Below are 15,924 nucleotides of genomic sequence, written 5' to 3'. Positions count from 1 at the left end.
CGAGGGGGATGAGCATGACGAACGCAACACATGGCAGCTGATTGGACGAACGCGTCACGTGGTTCTGGCTGCTCCCGAATTTCAAAACGGACTCTAATGGCGTCTCGTTCTGAATACGATCTCGTATTTTACGAAAATAGTTCACCGAAAAGTGTTTCTGAAAACATTTTAAGCGAGAAATAGGCCATACAGTTGCTGAATCTGTTTTTTTTGATCGACAAAGGTCAGTTTAAAAGATTTTCGTCCGATTTTGAGAGGCGCTGAGCCGACCGCTCCTCAGGTGGAGGGTGGAGTGCTGCATCACGTCACATGCAGAAATGGTAAGTGGGAGAGATGAGGAAGGCTGCCCGGAGTTGGAGGATGTGCTAGCGTCGTATAAGTCTGGTGTGTGGGAACATTTTGGATTTCATGTCACCTATGATGACAGCAGAAATAAAACAATCGATAGAACTGCCACTGTGTGCATGTATTGTGCAACATGCATTCAATATGCTAATTTTAGCTATATATCATATGCTGAAGTATATTTCTGGAGTGTTAAAGATTAAAAGAAAAAATAACAAGAACCGTACAGAACCGAAAACCATGACCCTCAAACCGTGATACGAACCGTGGATTTTGTGAACCGTACCACCCCTAATTTGAAATTGTCCCAAAAGAAGAATAATTAAATGTTTCAAACCTCATTAAGTGGATACCTTTTACAGTGTTGCATGATGGGATAATACTGTTGGAACTTTAAGAACTTTAATAAGATGTTTAATAAGTTTTCCAGTCCAGAAAAGCATCCGTGATCATTATTGAAGCCCATCGGTGCAATGTGACTCTAAATATTGAGTTGCTGCGTGTTTCACTGGGCCCTCTGCGGTCTACTCAGTGGTTAGATTGAAGAGCAAGCATTATCTCGAGTGGCCGCGCCTGGGGGAATTTAGGCTGCATTATTGTGCGCTTGACACTGAAACAGGAAGCTCTGCACATATTTAGATGCTAAGCCTCCAATTTATTTTACCAATGACTGCTATTTTCTTCTCTTCTTATTCCACTGTTTCTCAGAGGGATCTTTGTCTATTTCTGCCCTTTCAGTTGTCACTCTGGTTGAACCATTGTACAGCATATTGTTCTCCAAAAAAAAAAAAGATCTATTTGTAAAAAGGACTTTCAACAACCTAAAAGTATCCAAGACCATTCATACATAAAGGGTAGTTCTCTCAGATATCTGACTGTAATCAAGGTTATGTGGCAGGAGATACAAACTTTTTCAACGGTAGTGTACGTATCCAAATACAACAGACTGTGGTTGTACAAAGCAGCTTGTATGAAAGTAGAAGCAGGAGGCTGATTTCAAAACATTGTTCATGCTCTTCTAGTGTCTCCTACAGAAATAGCTGTTGTTTGCGTGCCTAGATGATAAATGCCAAGAGACTGGAGGGTTGAGTTGTGGTGTTTCCTGACACGTTAGCAGTGTTGTTTCACAGACGGCGTGACTCACACACTGTCACAGAGTGGCGTCTGCCGCAGGTTAATCTTGTCAGCGGGACGCCCATCTGTGCCATATGTAGACCACATGGTCTTTGTTGTTGTTCCCTTTAAACCCTGTTGCGATGCACATTAGGCCTAATCTATAATCCCCAGAGTTACTGCTGCTGAACATTTGTTTTGGTCATTTTATAGCTCCTCAATTTATGTTTTTATTATTAGAAGATAGTGCACCTGAATCAGCAGGAGCATGTTAAAGATATCAGTATAAATGTGCCAGGATTATCTTAACAGTACTGACACGTTACCGTTGTGTTTTTGCAAAGTCTTCTGACAAAATAAAAGAGCGAGAGAGAAAGGTCTCCAACATGTCCTGCGCAGGGGACCATGGATATATCGAGAGCTGGACACAGCACAGACACACACTCTTTTTGCCAATTTACCCAGATGGTCAGTCACGGTACTGCAACAAAAATCCATTTTCCCTATCGACCTCCATAATAGACTTCCATAGAAATGTTTGACAGGACACCTAAAATTGCAAACGGCGTCAATTATTGCTATACATTTTTAAACCATGACCATTTTATATATTTTTAATTAATTTATTTTATATTATAAGGTCTAACCCTCTTAAGTCGACGCTGTCGCCCACGACGGGAGAATACACACTTTATAGGTTTAATATCTCCAGATCAATACAGTGTAGAGACTTCGTTTTTGTTTTGTGTAGAAGCAGAGAAATGTGCCGTTTCAACGAGGTGCTCTTGACACATGTAGGCCATCCAGAAGCTTTTTTAATCCATCATGGAACAACCGTGTCTTTGTAACATGAATAAATTAGGAATCCAAAAATCAACTTGCGTATGTTCCCTTTGCTTCGCGACCTGTGGACCCCTTGTCTCGGCGTAGCTGTAGCTTGTTGGCGACAGCTAGACCTTTTCTAAAGAGTCCTTCGTTGTCTTTGTAGCCCTTCCCGAAGTTTAGTAATCCGGCCGGGCAGACAGTGACTTTTCGAAGACTAAATTCCAGAGCAATAAATCCACAATTAAACTGGTATTTACTGTATTTAGTCATCTTTTTGTACTAAAACCCGATGTATTCGTGTTGGCTGGGTGCCAACTTGGATAGTGACGTCTTGACTGACAGCTGGCTAGACCAATCGCATCAAGTCATTTGGGAGATCGGGTTTGATCAGCCAATAGAGAGGCTGTGTGTGTGTGTGTGTGTGTTGGGGCAGATAAAGAGACACCAGAATGAAGCCCTTAGGTTGAAATGACATTCATGTGACATCTCTGCAGCATGCATATCCTGATAGCCCAGGTTCTCCTGAAAGAAATTATGTATATAACTTGATTGTGCTTATAGGTTATACAAGCATTATTACACAAGGAGACCAGGCGAACCAAAGATGGGGGGGGGGGAAATGGCATAGACCTCAGAGGGTTAACCTCTGTTCTATTTCTGCTCAGTCTCTCACAACAATTGAAAGAGTACTAAATAGTGATTTGATTTTGGCCAGATTTAAAGTGAGAAAAATGGTGGTTGTATAGTTGATGATAGTATAGATGTTTTCAGATTGAGTTTAGTTTAATGTGAACATATTCTTGAAATAAGAGACCACAGAGAAGGTTCAGCATTTTGGCTGGCTGTTTTCGATGTATTCACACTAGAGCATAGACTCTATATGAAGATGGCGTCTCCACTTAAACAAACATCAGCATGATAAGATCTGCCTAAGATGACAGAAACAATCTCTGGTGAAAGTGTGTTTGACGTATACTTTGATTTATGAGTTTGGTCCATGTCCCATCCACTAACATAGAGGCTGCGGGGTTTATAACCTTATCTGCAGCCAGCCACAAGGGGGCGATCCAGATGTTTTGGCTTCAGTTATACAGTCTATGCATCAACCCATGGTCTGGAGGCTGGAGGTTTTTAAAAAGCACACCAGTAGCTTGCGGGTGTTTTTGACACCACCTTGTGGACGGAAGGCCAGAACGGAGAGCGAAGAGATGTTTTCAGATTTAGCCAGCTTAATGTGGACGTTGCCTAAAGTAAGTGAGATGACGGTTGGTCCAAACTTTGGGAATTTTATAGCTTCTGAATGCATTGTGGTAAAATCAGATTTGGTTACTTCAAGCCTAGACGTAAACATGATAATCTGACAGCTCGTGAGCAGCAGATAGCTCCCTCCTTAGAGCTTTTCCAAAATTGTAAATGCTATTTTACCGCCTTTGTTCATGATGGTGTTCAGGTGCAGGCAAACAAAGTTGTGAGTAATGTTCCCAGTGCATCAGAGCTTTAATTTAGGTCTGCTCCTCTGCAGCTTTCTACGAAAAGCTTCTTCTGCAGCTGTCGTCCCAACGGACAGTTTACTTTCATCAAGGCTGCTGACTGTTGGCAAACATTTTTGGCTGACTGTTGGCCGCAAAGAGCAGGATTAACATATAATGAACAAATCAGTCGTCTCTTCAATCAACTCCGTGGATTTGTGCCTGAGATTGTTCTTTCTTTGACGTTTTTTTTTTTTTTTTTTCCAGTGGCATTCTGACATTTCAGCTGTGAAACATGAGACTAACAGAGGGACATTGTTGCTCTGGGAGATGAATGTGTGTCTCACATGTTTGCCTCCCCACTCCTCCTCACATGTATTATTGTTGTGGACTTATGTGTCAGCAGGATTTGGAAAAACTTGTCCATGCTTTCATCTTCAGTAGACTTGACTACATTAACGGTGTCTTTACAGGTCTCCCTAAAAAATCAATCGGACAGCTGCAGCTGATTCAGAACGCTGCCAAGACCAAGAAAGTGGATCACATCACTCCAGTTCTGAAGTCTCTACACTGGCTTCCAGTGCCTCAAAGAATTGATTTCAAAATACTTTTGCTGGTTTATAAATCACTAAACGGTTTAGGGCCGAAATACATTTCTGATCTGCTGCTACACTATGACCCACCCAGACCTCTCAGATCGTCTGGGACAGGTCTGCTCTCTGTCCCCAGAGTCAGAACTAAACAGGGGGAAGCAGCGTTTAGTTTTTATGCTCCACATATCTGGAACAAACTCCCAGAAAACTGCAGGTCCGCCTCAACTCTCAGTTCTTTTAAATCAAGGCTGGAGACCTTTCTTTTTGATGCTGCCTTTCTTTAAATAATTGTTAGTTTCTTATACTGCACTGTAAATTTTATTCTCATATTTTATCCATTTTTAATCATTTTTAACTGCTCTTTAATGTTTTATGTAAAGCACTTTGACTTGCCCTGTTGCTGAAATGTGCTTTACAAATAAAGCTGCCTTGCCTTGCCCCCATTGTAAGACTTTTGTAATGAAGAAGCTGCTCATGTTGGCAGTTCAGGAATAACCCAGATTGTGTTGGGAATGTTGAAGGCTCGCCTCAGTCTCTCTTGTTACCTGATGTGAACTCTAAAGCTGAAGCTCTTTAACATATGCTGTTTATGACGAGCTGAATCCAGTGGGCTTCGGCTCAGACCTTTTATTGTCCCTCGAGGGGAAGTGAATTGAGTGGATGATTTTTGCTGCTTTCTGCCAAGTAGAAAGTAAAGTTGTCGGTGGTGAGATTTGTTTTGGGAAAGAACCCCGAGAGTTTAAGCAGCGAGTCCAGCAGCTTTCCTTCCCTGCTCACAACCTTTAGTCAATAGAGTCCCAAAGGTTTGAATCTTGAGTTATTTGGAGTTTGAACGTTCTGCACCCTGGTGTTCTTGGCAGGACGTGGGTTTTTCTTGACAAACGGATCAGGAGGACAGCATTTTGTGAAAGTAATTTGCTGATGTGATATGATACCCAAGTATTAACATGTTTTTCACTGAAGTTCTCAAATGTTAGCAGTCGTACAACAACTTTGTCTGAAAGAAATTCAGTCTCAAGACAATGAAGACAGCCACGCTGTCCGTCCTGGTCCTCAGGGGACGGCAGATTTGAGGCAAGCCTGTTGGTCCTGGTCATGGACATCCAGCATTCATGGGTAGTCCAGGGATTTGGACTGGGATTAGCAGTGGATTAGTGGTTTATGTCAGAGGCTGCTGCGGTTTGTGGTGATTACGAGGAATTCGAGGACTGAATGGTTTGGACGGACATGAGGAGAGGGACAGCCGCTTGACCTTTTTATATTGGAGAAGATGGATCATAATAGCTCAGTGAGAGAGTTTATAACCGTTGCTATATTGATCCCTCAGGTACCAGAGATTACGAAAGGCATATTAAAGACAGTGTGTCAGAGTCAGCGGGGGGGGGGGGTCATTTACATTACTATAGTAAAACGCTGCCAGCATCCCCTATAAGATGCAGTCTTCATTACAGCTACAATGTTTGGGTATCCACAGGTCTTAAGTCCTTACAGCATTGACGTCGGTTTAGGGCTGCAACTAACCTTTATCTCATATTCGACTAATCTGTCGATTTTCTCAATTGGTCAAGTAGTTATTGGGTCTATAAAATATCAGAAAATAGTGAAAAATGTGGATCAGCGTTTCCCAAAGCCCAAGATGACGTCCTCAAATTGTTTTGTCCACAACTCAAAGATATTTAGTTTACTGTCACAGAGGAGAGAAGACACTAGAAAATGTTCACATTTAAGAAGCGGGAATCGGAGAATTTTTTTTCCTTTGCCTGCCATGACAATAACTTTAGTAATACAATGTTTTCAGGCGATTGTGACGTATTCTCTATTCATCATAAACTACAAGAACAGTGGATCGTGGATTGTACGTGCTGTGAGGCTGTTCAATCCTTTAGTGAGAAGTCGGTCAGTGCTGCTGGCAGACTTGGAGCATACACAATTAGAAAGCAATTTAAAACATTTCACTCGTGTGGGGGTGGGTGAGGGCGCCGATATGTTTTAACTGTGATCTGCCAGGGGACTGCAGATGAAAATTAGCTTTAAGATGACTCTCACAAATGGATTGAATAGATAAATCAAATTATTCAAGTGTGGATTTTTTTTTGCCAAAACTGATTGGAACACCCCCAGCACTATTTAATGTTTTTGTTATTAGTTAATTATTAATTACTTTTACTGTTTTTTATTCAGAGTTTTGCATATATGAATACGAATGAAAAAGCCATTACATTACATTCTGTTATATTAAGCATTTTTTGTTTAACTTGTTGGACCCTATTCAGAAACCCTGAATAGCCTGGTGCAAGAGGGAAGATTATGGGATTGTTAAAATGTGAAAGGTTCATCCTCTGACGAGCAGCAATGGGATCAGTACAATCTTCTCATGACATTTTAATATTTGTGGTGGACAAGTGGCATTTCTGTTGTCTAAAATGGACCACGGCTCATGAACATGTCTCCCTCCCTCCCTGCGTGCAGGTCCAGCTCTGCACATGGCTACGGTGGACATCAAGAACCCGGAGATCAACAACGTCCGATTCCACAACTCCCACAGCCACCAGCAGCCATACCACCTCAACAACATGCTGAGCCACAGCGGCTTGAGCAGGAAGGACAAGAAGACCAAAGGCAAGAAGAAGAAGCTGACCAAGGCCGACATCGGCACGCCCAGCAACTTCCAGTGAGTCACTTTAAATGTTTAGTTTTGTTGGACTGGGAAAAATGTCATCCACGTGAATCGTGTAGATCCAAAGAGTTTTTATTTTGTGGGGTGGGGGGGTCCGAGACCCGGTGCTAATACGTCACCGGGTCCCTTAACGACCGTTATCTACCGGACTGAATTGCATCGCGGATTTCGGTGCCACTGAAATGTGTCCCCTTTTTCAGCCCTTCTGAGTTTGCAGGTATGCATAACGCTCCGCTTCATGGCAACAGTAAACATGTTGAGGTCTGAGAGCGTTCAATGACCACACTGTCTCTCTGACTGATGTCACTCTCACTGATGTGAGTGTGTTTGTTTGTGTGTGAGCTCACTATTTAGCATGTGCACATGGTCGCCCACGTGCACATGCTAAATAGTTTGCTGTAATTCTGTATATTAATGTGTGTGTGATCTCACCACATATCTGTCCCGTCTTCTTCAGGCACATCGGTCACGTGGGCTGGGATCCAAACACAGGTTTTGATGTGAGTACCCCCTTCACACACACACACACACACACACACACACACACACACACACACACACACACGCACACACAAGCACAAGCACAATAGTGACCTGTGTGGTGGCTGCATGATGAAATCACACAATAGGCTCTTTTTGCTTCCTGTTCATATTCACAAACATCTCGCTGCGTCTCAGAAGACACAGAATGTTCCAGAGAGAACCAGGCTGCAGCCTTAACTCATTAAAGAGTTCACTGCACACTGTACAGTTTACATTTTACATGCATTCAAAGCACCTGTCTCTTCTTTTTGCACAATCACAAAAAGCCTTGATTTCATGAGTAATTGTGGCACTAAATAGAAGGCTGCAATGTCATGTCACAAAAACGTGCTTCTGCACCTTGTCCTCCTTACGTCGTATAAATAAAGTTGTGTTGACCTGATATTTATTAGTCATTAGGCACCTCATGAAACTGTCTTTTAAACTCCCAAATGCACTGACTATGGTGTGTCTGCACAATCAGTGCAAATCTGTCACAGGATAAGCTGTCAAAAAGCTCCTCTTTGTATTCATCATTATTGATGATGCTGCAGCACAAAATAAAGTACTTGTACTTGTTGCCAGTTGGAATTGTAAACCGGTTATATCATTAGTGTTGTCATTAAAGGTTTGCTAAATGTTTGTAGTTGTAAAACGGAGGCTGTTTAGGGAACCCGGAGTGGTTTCTCGTAGCAACCGGAGCTGGCGATGCGTGTCATCGTTGAGTTTGTCTGCTAACGAACGTTGCGTTCAGACTGACGGGATCACCAAGCGAGAAGGTGACTGCTGCGTTCCGTTCACCGCCTCGTTATTGTCTCCGTTTACCCGACTGACCGAGCACACTGAACGATCCTGAAAACACTTCAGTCACGCACCAGACGGTCCCAGAATGCACTGCAGCGTGACAGGAACAAGAGGTGTGAATGTGTCCTTGGGAAGAGACCGTGCAGAGCTGCACGTTTTTGATTTGATGGAAAGCAGCTGAGTGTTTGGTGTCATTTGTTGTCAGGTTTCAGGCAGCTTGTAATTCTACCTGTTGGCCACCAGGTGCCACACTGACACTGTAGTTCATCTTCACTGCAGAGGAAGCAGAACCTTACTGCTTTTGTACTGTGGACAAAATGAAGACTCATTAAAACAGAACTCAGGAAACAGGAGCCAGAAGTAGTTTTAATTTAATAAGCCTCGATGAACGCGTCATGTTTTTGGGAGGAGTCTTGGTGTAATTGTAGTACATTAAGTGGCCATGGCAAAATTCTCATACGTGAGTAACTGTACTTTCCTTCCTAAGTTTCCTTCCACCACTGATAAACACTCAATTACATGTAAAAGACCTGCATTCAACATTTCAGTTGAGTAAAAGTCCAAAAGTATTATCAAAAAATACTTTTTTCACATAATAGTAAGTCTAAAAAGTGAGTTAGTTCAGTTTTCTACATTGTATTTTGCATCTGAATTTGAAACATTGAAAAACAATGTGAAAATAAGTGTGTGTGTGTGTTGCAGCTGAACAACCTGGACCCTGAACTCAAGAACCTGTTCGACATGTGCGGCATCTCTGAGGCTCAGCTGAAGGACCGAGAGACGTCTAAGGTCATCTACGACTTCATCGAGAAGAAGGGAGGCGTGGAGGCCGTCAAGAACGAGCTGAGGAGGCAGGGTGAGAACCTACACACACGCTCACACACACTCGAGGTACCTTTTGATGTGTCAAACTGATCTTAAATGATAATGAAGCGATGCAGCATTTAATTATGTTTCACCAGGATTTTACTGCAAACCAGGATTTTTTTTATAGGAGTCTCTAATGTAGACGTTGTGTTGACGCACATTTGTATTTAAGTCAGTAATGCACGTGTGGGTCCAGTGCTTCACATAACTCCTATTGTCACTCAAATAACTGTCCAAAATCTGCATCTTTAAGTTAGACCAAGTTAGTCAATCTGTTAATTTTTACATTATAACAGAACTCTAATCAAAACAAAATAAGTCAAACACCATGTCATGTTCTCACATTTCCACGGTAAAAAAAACTGGCAACACACCTGTCACATTTAGTTCACACTTAAGAGAACTTTGGCTAACCCAGCGTCACACACATGGCTGCCAATGAAACGGCTCCAATTCATTGTCCCTGTTTTTATTCTGATGTTTTAACATTTCTGACATCAGATAAACTGTGAAGGAGTCCATCTTACAACCAATACAGAATCAATCAAACATGGCATCTTGTTTTTACGGCATTTGATGACAAAATATCTAATATAAGCATAGAACATGAAAGGGGAAGTGTAGCATCCAATCGGAAGTCTGGGATTGATCAGCCTTAGATGCTAATTTAAAATGTTCATGGGTATCTGAAACAATAATATACAAATAAAGCAACATCACAAAAAAATGTAACAGTGCTGTTATGACTGCAGCTTTTACCGTTTTACTGAATGAATTGTGTACTTTTCTCGGTATTCATTCACCATCATTTCAGATAAAACAAAACAACTTTCTTATGAACACATTTAAAATGCCCTCAGTTTCCTTCCTTTCTCCTGTAGTTTTTCTATCAGACAGTAGACTTGAGGTGTGCACATGAAACGAGATTCTCTGTCAAATGTTTTTATTCTTTGTGACAGACTCTTCATTCATTATTCATGTTAACCTGTGCAGGTTTGAAAGCAGGAGAGAAATGTGTGGTGTGATCTGAATATGAAAGTGTTTGTTGGATCTTTTCATGTTGTCCCAATGATTTTAAAAGTCAATCTGATATCAAAAATTGGAATCTAATGGTTTATAAGTGGTTGTTTTGAGGGTGTTCTTAACATTTTTCTTGGCGATGAACTGACTTAATTTTGATGGCTACAATGAGGAAGTTTTTCTAGTAACAAAATGTTTTGGCTTTTATATTCATACATGCAGTTTAGAGATGCAACTTAAAATTAATTTATTATCCATTAATCTGCTGATTATCTTCTAGATAATTCGACCATTTTGTCAAAAAATAAATAAAGTCAGGAAGTAGTGAAAAATGTCCATCACAATCCCCTAAAGTCCAGGTTAACACATTCAAACTGCTTCTTTTTTTTCTAACCAACCATTTAAAAGACCAAATGTATTCAATTTGCTATCATATATGCCAATTAGTGCAGATCGGGCCACATTTTTTTGGGTCCGAGCCCGGGCCACGTCCGACAGAGCAGTAACCGAAACCAGCCCGAGCCCGACAGGCATTAAGATATTTATGTCCGAGCCCGACACAGTTAAAATCTCGTTTTTTTTCTCATACTAATGACATATGTACGTTTGTTTCTGTGGAAAGCTTTTATTAAGCAACTGTAGGAAGGCATTCGGAAATGTCAACAGATGAGGCATCAGCGCACACGGGGCAACAAGCGCACGTTAACACAGGCGCGTAATAAGCGGTTTTCAATTTAAAATGTTCAACGCCTTATCGCGCTGATGTGACCGAGCCCGACCCGAACCTCATTTCTAAATATCTGTCTGAACCCGGCCCGGCCCGTTGGGCTCGGTTCAGGTATCCATCCTCTAATGCCAATATAAAGCATCAAATCCTCACATTTTAGAAGCAGGAATTAAAGAGTCTTTCCTTTAAAAAATGACTTTAACAAGTATCAATATCAAAAATGCATTTGCCCTTGGATAAATGATCTATAATCAATTTTATTCTTAAATGAATTGAAAGAAATACTTACACATGAACCTGCATTTGCGTATGAGCCTGTGTAAAGTTAGTCCTCCATTGAACAATGTTGTCAGAAAGACAGAGGTTTACGTCGACACACAAACAAACCACTCAGTAGGAAGAATGGTGAAAAAACACCTCAAACACAATTACTAACATCAAAGTATGCCATGCTTATAAGGGTGCAGGTTGCAGTAAGTAATATTTGTATCACATGGCATTTTCTGTAGGGCAGGGAGGCTGATGCTCAGCCATGCTGTGATAATGTGTTAGCATTTATATAACATTTTATTACAGTTAAAGCCCTGAAGACATGTTGGTTCTCAAAAAAAAAAAAAGAGCTCTTCATCCAACAGCTCACAGTGGTTCACTTCTCCGCCTCGCAAATTTCAAATTGATCCCCTGACTAAACATTACTCAAAACGCTCAATCGAACGAGAAATGCACACAGCCCGTATTTACAAACTTTGCCCGTACGGGTGTGATGTCACAAATCTATACTATATCTAGGTGGAAAGTGCCGTTACAGTCATTCCCTGGCTGCAATGGCGGTGCAGAAACTCTGAGAGCGCAAATGCAGAAGACCAGGAAACGCTGACCAATCAGAGCAGACTGGGCTTTTTTGGGAGGGGGTTCAAAGAGACGGGCACTAAAATGGAGCGTTTCAGACCGAGGGTGATACAGGTATATTCAAACACGCAGTATGAGAAAAAAAAAAAATAGTTTTTTAAACATTAAAGCACATGTAAACAAGTTCTAGTAGAAACCCAAAATTCAAATATGAACTAAGAAATGGCCGTGATGTGAAGGTGTGTGATGTCATCTTAAAGTGTATTGGTACACCCTGATCTTGTGTCTTTTATCTCCCCCTGCAGCACCCCCCCCACCCCCTTCTCGTGGCGGCCCCCCTCCTCCACCTCCGCCTGCGCACAACTCGGCTCCACCCCCTCCTCCTCCGCCGCCATCCAGAGGGGGCCGGGGAGCCCCTCCCCCTCCTCCCCCCCCTCCTCCATCCAGAGCCCCCGCCTCAGCTCCTCCTCCTCCGCCTCCCTCCAGACCAGGAACTCTGGGTGCCCCTCCTCCTCCACCCCCTCCCACCCGGGGAGGTCACCAGCCCCCTCCTCCTCCCCACCACCACCATCATCATCACCACCACCACCACCACCAGCCCCCCCCTCCTCCTGCTCCGTCATCTCTGCACTCCTCCATCGCCCCCCAAGCCCCGCCTCCTCCACCTCCCCCAATGGCCCTGCAGTCCTCTGTAGGTGGCGGTGGCGGCTCCGCCCCTGCTCCCCCTCCTCCTCCGCCGCCTCCTCCACCTCCCCCTCCCGGCCCCCCTCCACCTCCGGAGCTAGACGGAGGCGGAGACTCTCCTCATTCGCCGAGCCCTGGCGGGAAGTCGGCGCTGCTGGAGCAGATCAGAGTCGGAGCTCAGCTGAAGAAGGTGGAGCAGAACAACCGGGCGCCAGCCTCCGGCGTGGGACGAGACGCCCTGCTGGACCAGATCCGACAGGGAATCCAGCTCAAGACCGTAAGACTATCACAGCGTCTGATGCCACCATCACATCATTCATCTTTTCGTGAATATACCTGTGGTTGATTTGGTCAAAGAAACATCTAGTTGCAGCTGTAACAACCAGGACTGGATGGGTTTGTGTGTCTCTTCAGGTGCCGGATCAGCCAGAGTCCGGCCCGCCGACCTCGGCTCCCACCGCGGGCATCGTCGGCGCTCTCATGGAAGTGATGCAGAAGAGGAGCAAAGCCATCCATTCCTCAGGTAACTGCTGCCAGGCTGTATTACCCGCGACGCACATACTATTTGACCACAACACCAATGGTTGTTATGTGGACCTTTTCCCAAGATACACTGATACTTAAGTGAATAGTTTGAAGATGGGTAGGGCTGGGACGCTATGGATTTTTTCTTACCGTGGTTGAAAAGCAAGATATTCCCGCGGTATACCGCAACCCCCTTACGAGACAAGCATAAGTTGTGAGAATGGCAGGGTGCCTTAAGTGAGTGACGTCAGTGCCCGTGTGGTCGCGCAAGGAGAGCGAGCGTATGACTGCCGCTGTGAGGAAAAAGAGATAGCAAAGATGATGTAAAGTGAGTTAAAAGTGAACAATAAAACAACAAGCTTGAGCTCGAGACACAGTGGCTTTATCGGTTGTCAATACCGGCGGTAAAGTGAACGGTGTTACCCCCGAAAAACATCAGCTTAACCCTCAGCACAGTGTTTCCATTTCAGCTCAATGTGAGAGTCTTTACTGTGTTTTGCTGTCATTTACGACCACTCTGCTTTCTCTCCTCTCCGTTGATCTATTCCACTGACAGTTCGGAAAGCTCTATTGTCAATAAAGTAAAAAGAAAAAAAAAAGTTTGCCGACAATGCCGAGGCCAGACGCTTCGCAGCACAGCGGTCTTAGCAGCTGAGCAGGCAGAGGATGCGACTCGGCAGTCCACTAACTTGTTGCGTTCTCTAATATAACCAATATAAGCTCCTCTGTTTAGGCTACAAAACGTGCATGCAGGCTGAAACTCAACCGTGCAGTTTTGTCGGGATTAAGCTAAAAGGCCAATGTGCAATGGTAAACACTGCAGCCTTAAAGTGTAACTCTCACCAAAATGCAACCTAGGGTCTTTTTATGAATGTACCCAACTTTAGTTTAAAAGCATATTTAGGATGGAAGTGCCACTTTTAAGATGTACCGTTTTTTTGTTTTTGGGTCAAATGGCCTTTTGAATGGGAGTGCTAGGGGCACTTTTATGCTAGCCTCAAAATAGCTATTTTTAAAACACTAAGAAGGCTCGACACAACATGAGACTTTACTCAAAGTATCACCAGGGGCTCTACACATGAACGCAAGCATTGAGAACATTGTGTACACAGAGTTTACTAAAAAAGGTTTTGAACAACTCACTGTAGCTCTTTTTTCTCATACTAATGACACACATTTGTTTCTGTGGAAAGCTTTTATTAAGCAGCTGTAGGAAGGCATTCGGAAATGTCAACAGATGAGGCATCGGCGCACACGGGGCAACAAGCGCACGTTAACACAGGCGCGCACCGACATAATACGTTTTCAATTTAAAATGTTCAACGCCTTATCGCGCTGATGTGACCGAGCCCGACCCGAACCTCATTTCTAAATATCTGTCTGAACCCGGCCCGGCCCGTTGGGCTCGGTTCAGGTATCCATCCTCTAATGCCAATATAAAGCATCAAATCCTCACATTTTAGAAGCAGGAATTAAAGAGTCTTTCCTTAAAAAATGACTTTAACAAGTATCGATATCAAAACAAGCTGCCCCCACAAACTAACATAAAGGTTATGTACGAGACTCACCAATAGTCGTTGAAATATTGATTCTTATATTTCAGGTTTTGCACAGATTTACTTAACTTTTACGGACATGAGGTTGGTATCAATCTTCTCTTCTAACTCTCGGCAGGAAAGCATATAGGAGCATTTCCCCAAAGTCTAACTTTTCCTTTACAGCAGAACTATATCCCTCAGTGTTATTCTTCTTATCTTATGGACGCTCTTTAATGTCTTCTGTGTTTTCTTTTCCCAGACGAAGACGAGGATGATGACGAAGACGAGGACTTTGAAGACGATGACGAGTGGGACGACTAGTGAAGATTTCTTTACCCAGGTCCACCCCACCCCCCCGCCCCCTCTCTGCACCTCCCGCGGACACTAAAATATCTTCTAAAAATCTTCCAGCATCCAACTAAAATTGTAAATGTTGTATGAATTAGCTGCATATTTATTTTTGCTTTTTCATTTTTTTTCTTTTTTTTTTTAAAGATTATTATTATTATTATTATAAATAATCTGTGCAATACCTCATCTTGTTAAATCTGCAACGTTCGTCACACATCCTCATCGTTAAAGACGTCCTGTCATTAGAAAGCACTTAACCCCGCCATCAGCACAATGTGGAGACGCAGCATTTCATTATTAATAATCAATCATATAAAACACTAGCTGCTCCACTGAGAGGAGTCTGACCCGGAGTCTTCATGTGCTATAAAAAATATTTTTTTTGCGTTCATTTCTTCATGTTTTCATTCCTCGAAAGAAAGTGAAAAGGGAGACGTACGTGCGACCAAACAGGCAGGATCCTCTTTGTGTTTGACAGCGGTCGGTCTAAATGCGAGATAACACTATTTTCTTACTGTTCTTCTTTTCGTACCTCCGAGTTTCCTAATAAATTGTAGTTTAGTCGTGTTTTTTTTTTCTTTCATAAATCCTTTGACCAAAATGAGGCGGCGGCTCAGTCGCCTCACGTGGATTTTCAACTTTTATTTTTTATGAAGTTAAAGCCGGTTATTTGCACACAGTTTATACGATAGTTCAGTTTTGTGTTTTTTGGGTGTGCGTTTGTCGAGTCATTTTTATTTTAGTTTCAAGCAGGTTACGGTGGTGATAGACACTTTTTTTAGAAGGTTTTGCGATATTTCGACCTTTTAAATGGGACTACAAATATGACTGACAAGGTTTCTTTCTTTCTTTGGCTTTCTACAAATACATGTCGACACGCATTAACCCGCACACACTGTGGCATTTGTGAAATGATGGAAGTTTAGTTCTTAATGTCTAGTTGTTGTTTTTTTTTTTTTTGCTGTGACATCATTCCGTTATTTCCTGCAGGAGGAAACATCCGCAGAGCTCCGGT

At 42.8% G+C, this 15,924-nt stretch overlaps 1 protein-coding gene across 2 annotated transcripts in view; it reads left to right on the top strand.

Annotated features, from left to right (window-relative positions):
• Window positions 1-15,489, top strand: part of wasla (WASP like actin nucleation promoting factor a) — a 30,819-nt gene extending 15,330 nt beyond the window's left edge. For both annotated transcript variants that reach the window (XM_078256452.1, XM_078256451.1), the window contains 6 exons: window positions 6,815-7,016; window positions 7,480-7,522; window positions 9,051-9,204; window positions 12,117-12,772; window positions 12,910-13,018; window positions 14,818-15,489. In XM_078256452.1, the coding sequence (XP_078112578.1) occupies window positions 6,815-7,016; window positions 7,480-7,522; window positions 9,051-9,204; window positions 12,117-12,772; window positions 12,910-13,018; window positions 14,818-14,879 (1,226 nt within the window). In that variant the 3' untranslated portion in view covers window positions 14,880-15,489. The remainder of the gene's footprint in view (window positions 1-6,814; window positions 7,017-7,479; window positions 7,523-9,050; window positions 9,205-12,116; window positions 12,773-12,909; window positions 13,019-14,817) is intronic.
• Window positions 15,490-15,924: the final 435 nt, after the last annotated feature.

This window comes from Sander vitreus, chromosome 8 (assembly GCF_031162955.1).
Source record: "Sander vitreus isolate 19-12246 chromosome 8, sanVit1, whole genome shotgun sequence".
Classification (NCBI taxonomy): Eukaryota; Metazoa; Chordata; class Actinopteri; order Perciformes; family Percidae; genus Sander; species Sander vitreus.
The sequence above is the reverse complement of the archived record's forward strand: the minus strand, read 5'-3'. Positions and strand labels throughout refer to the sequence as shown.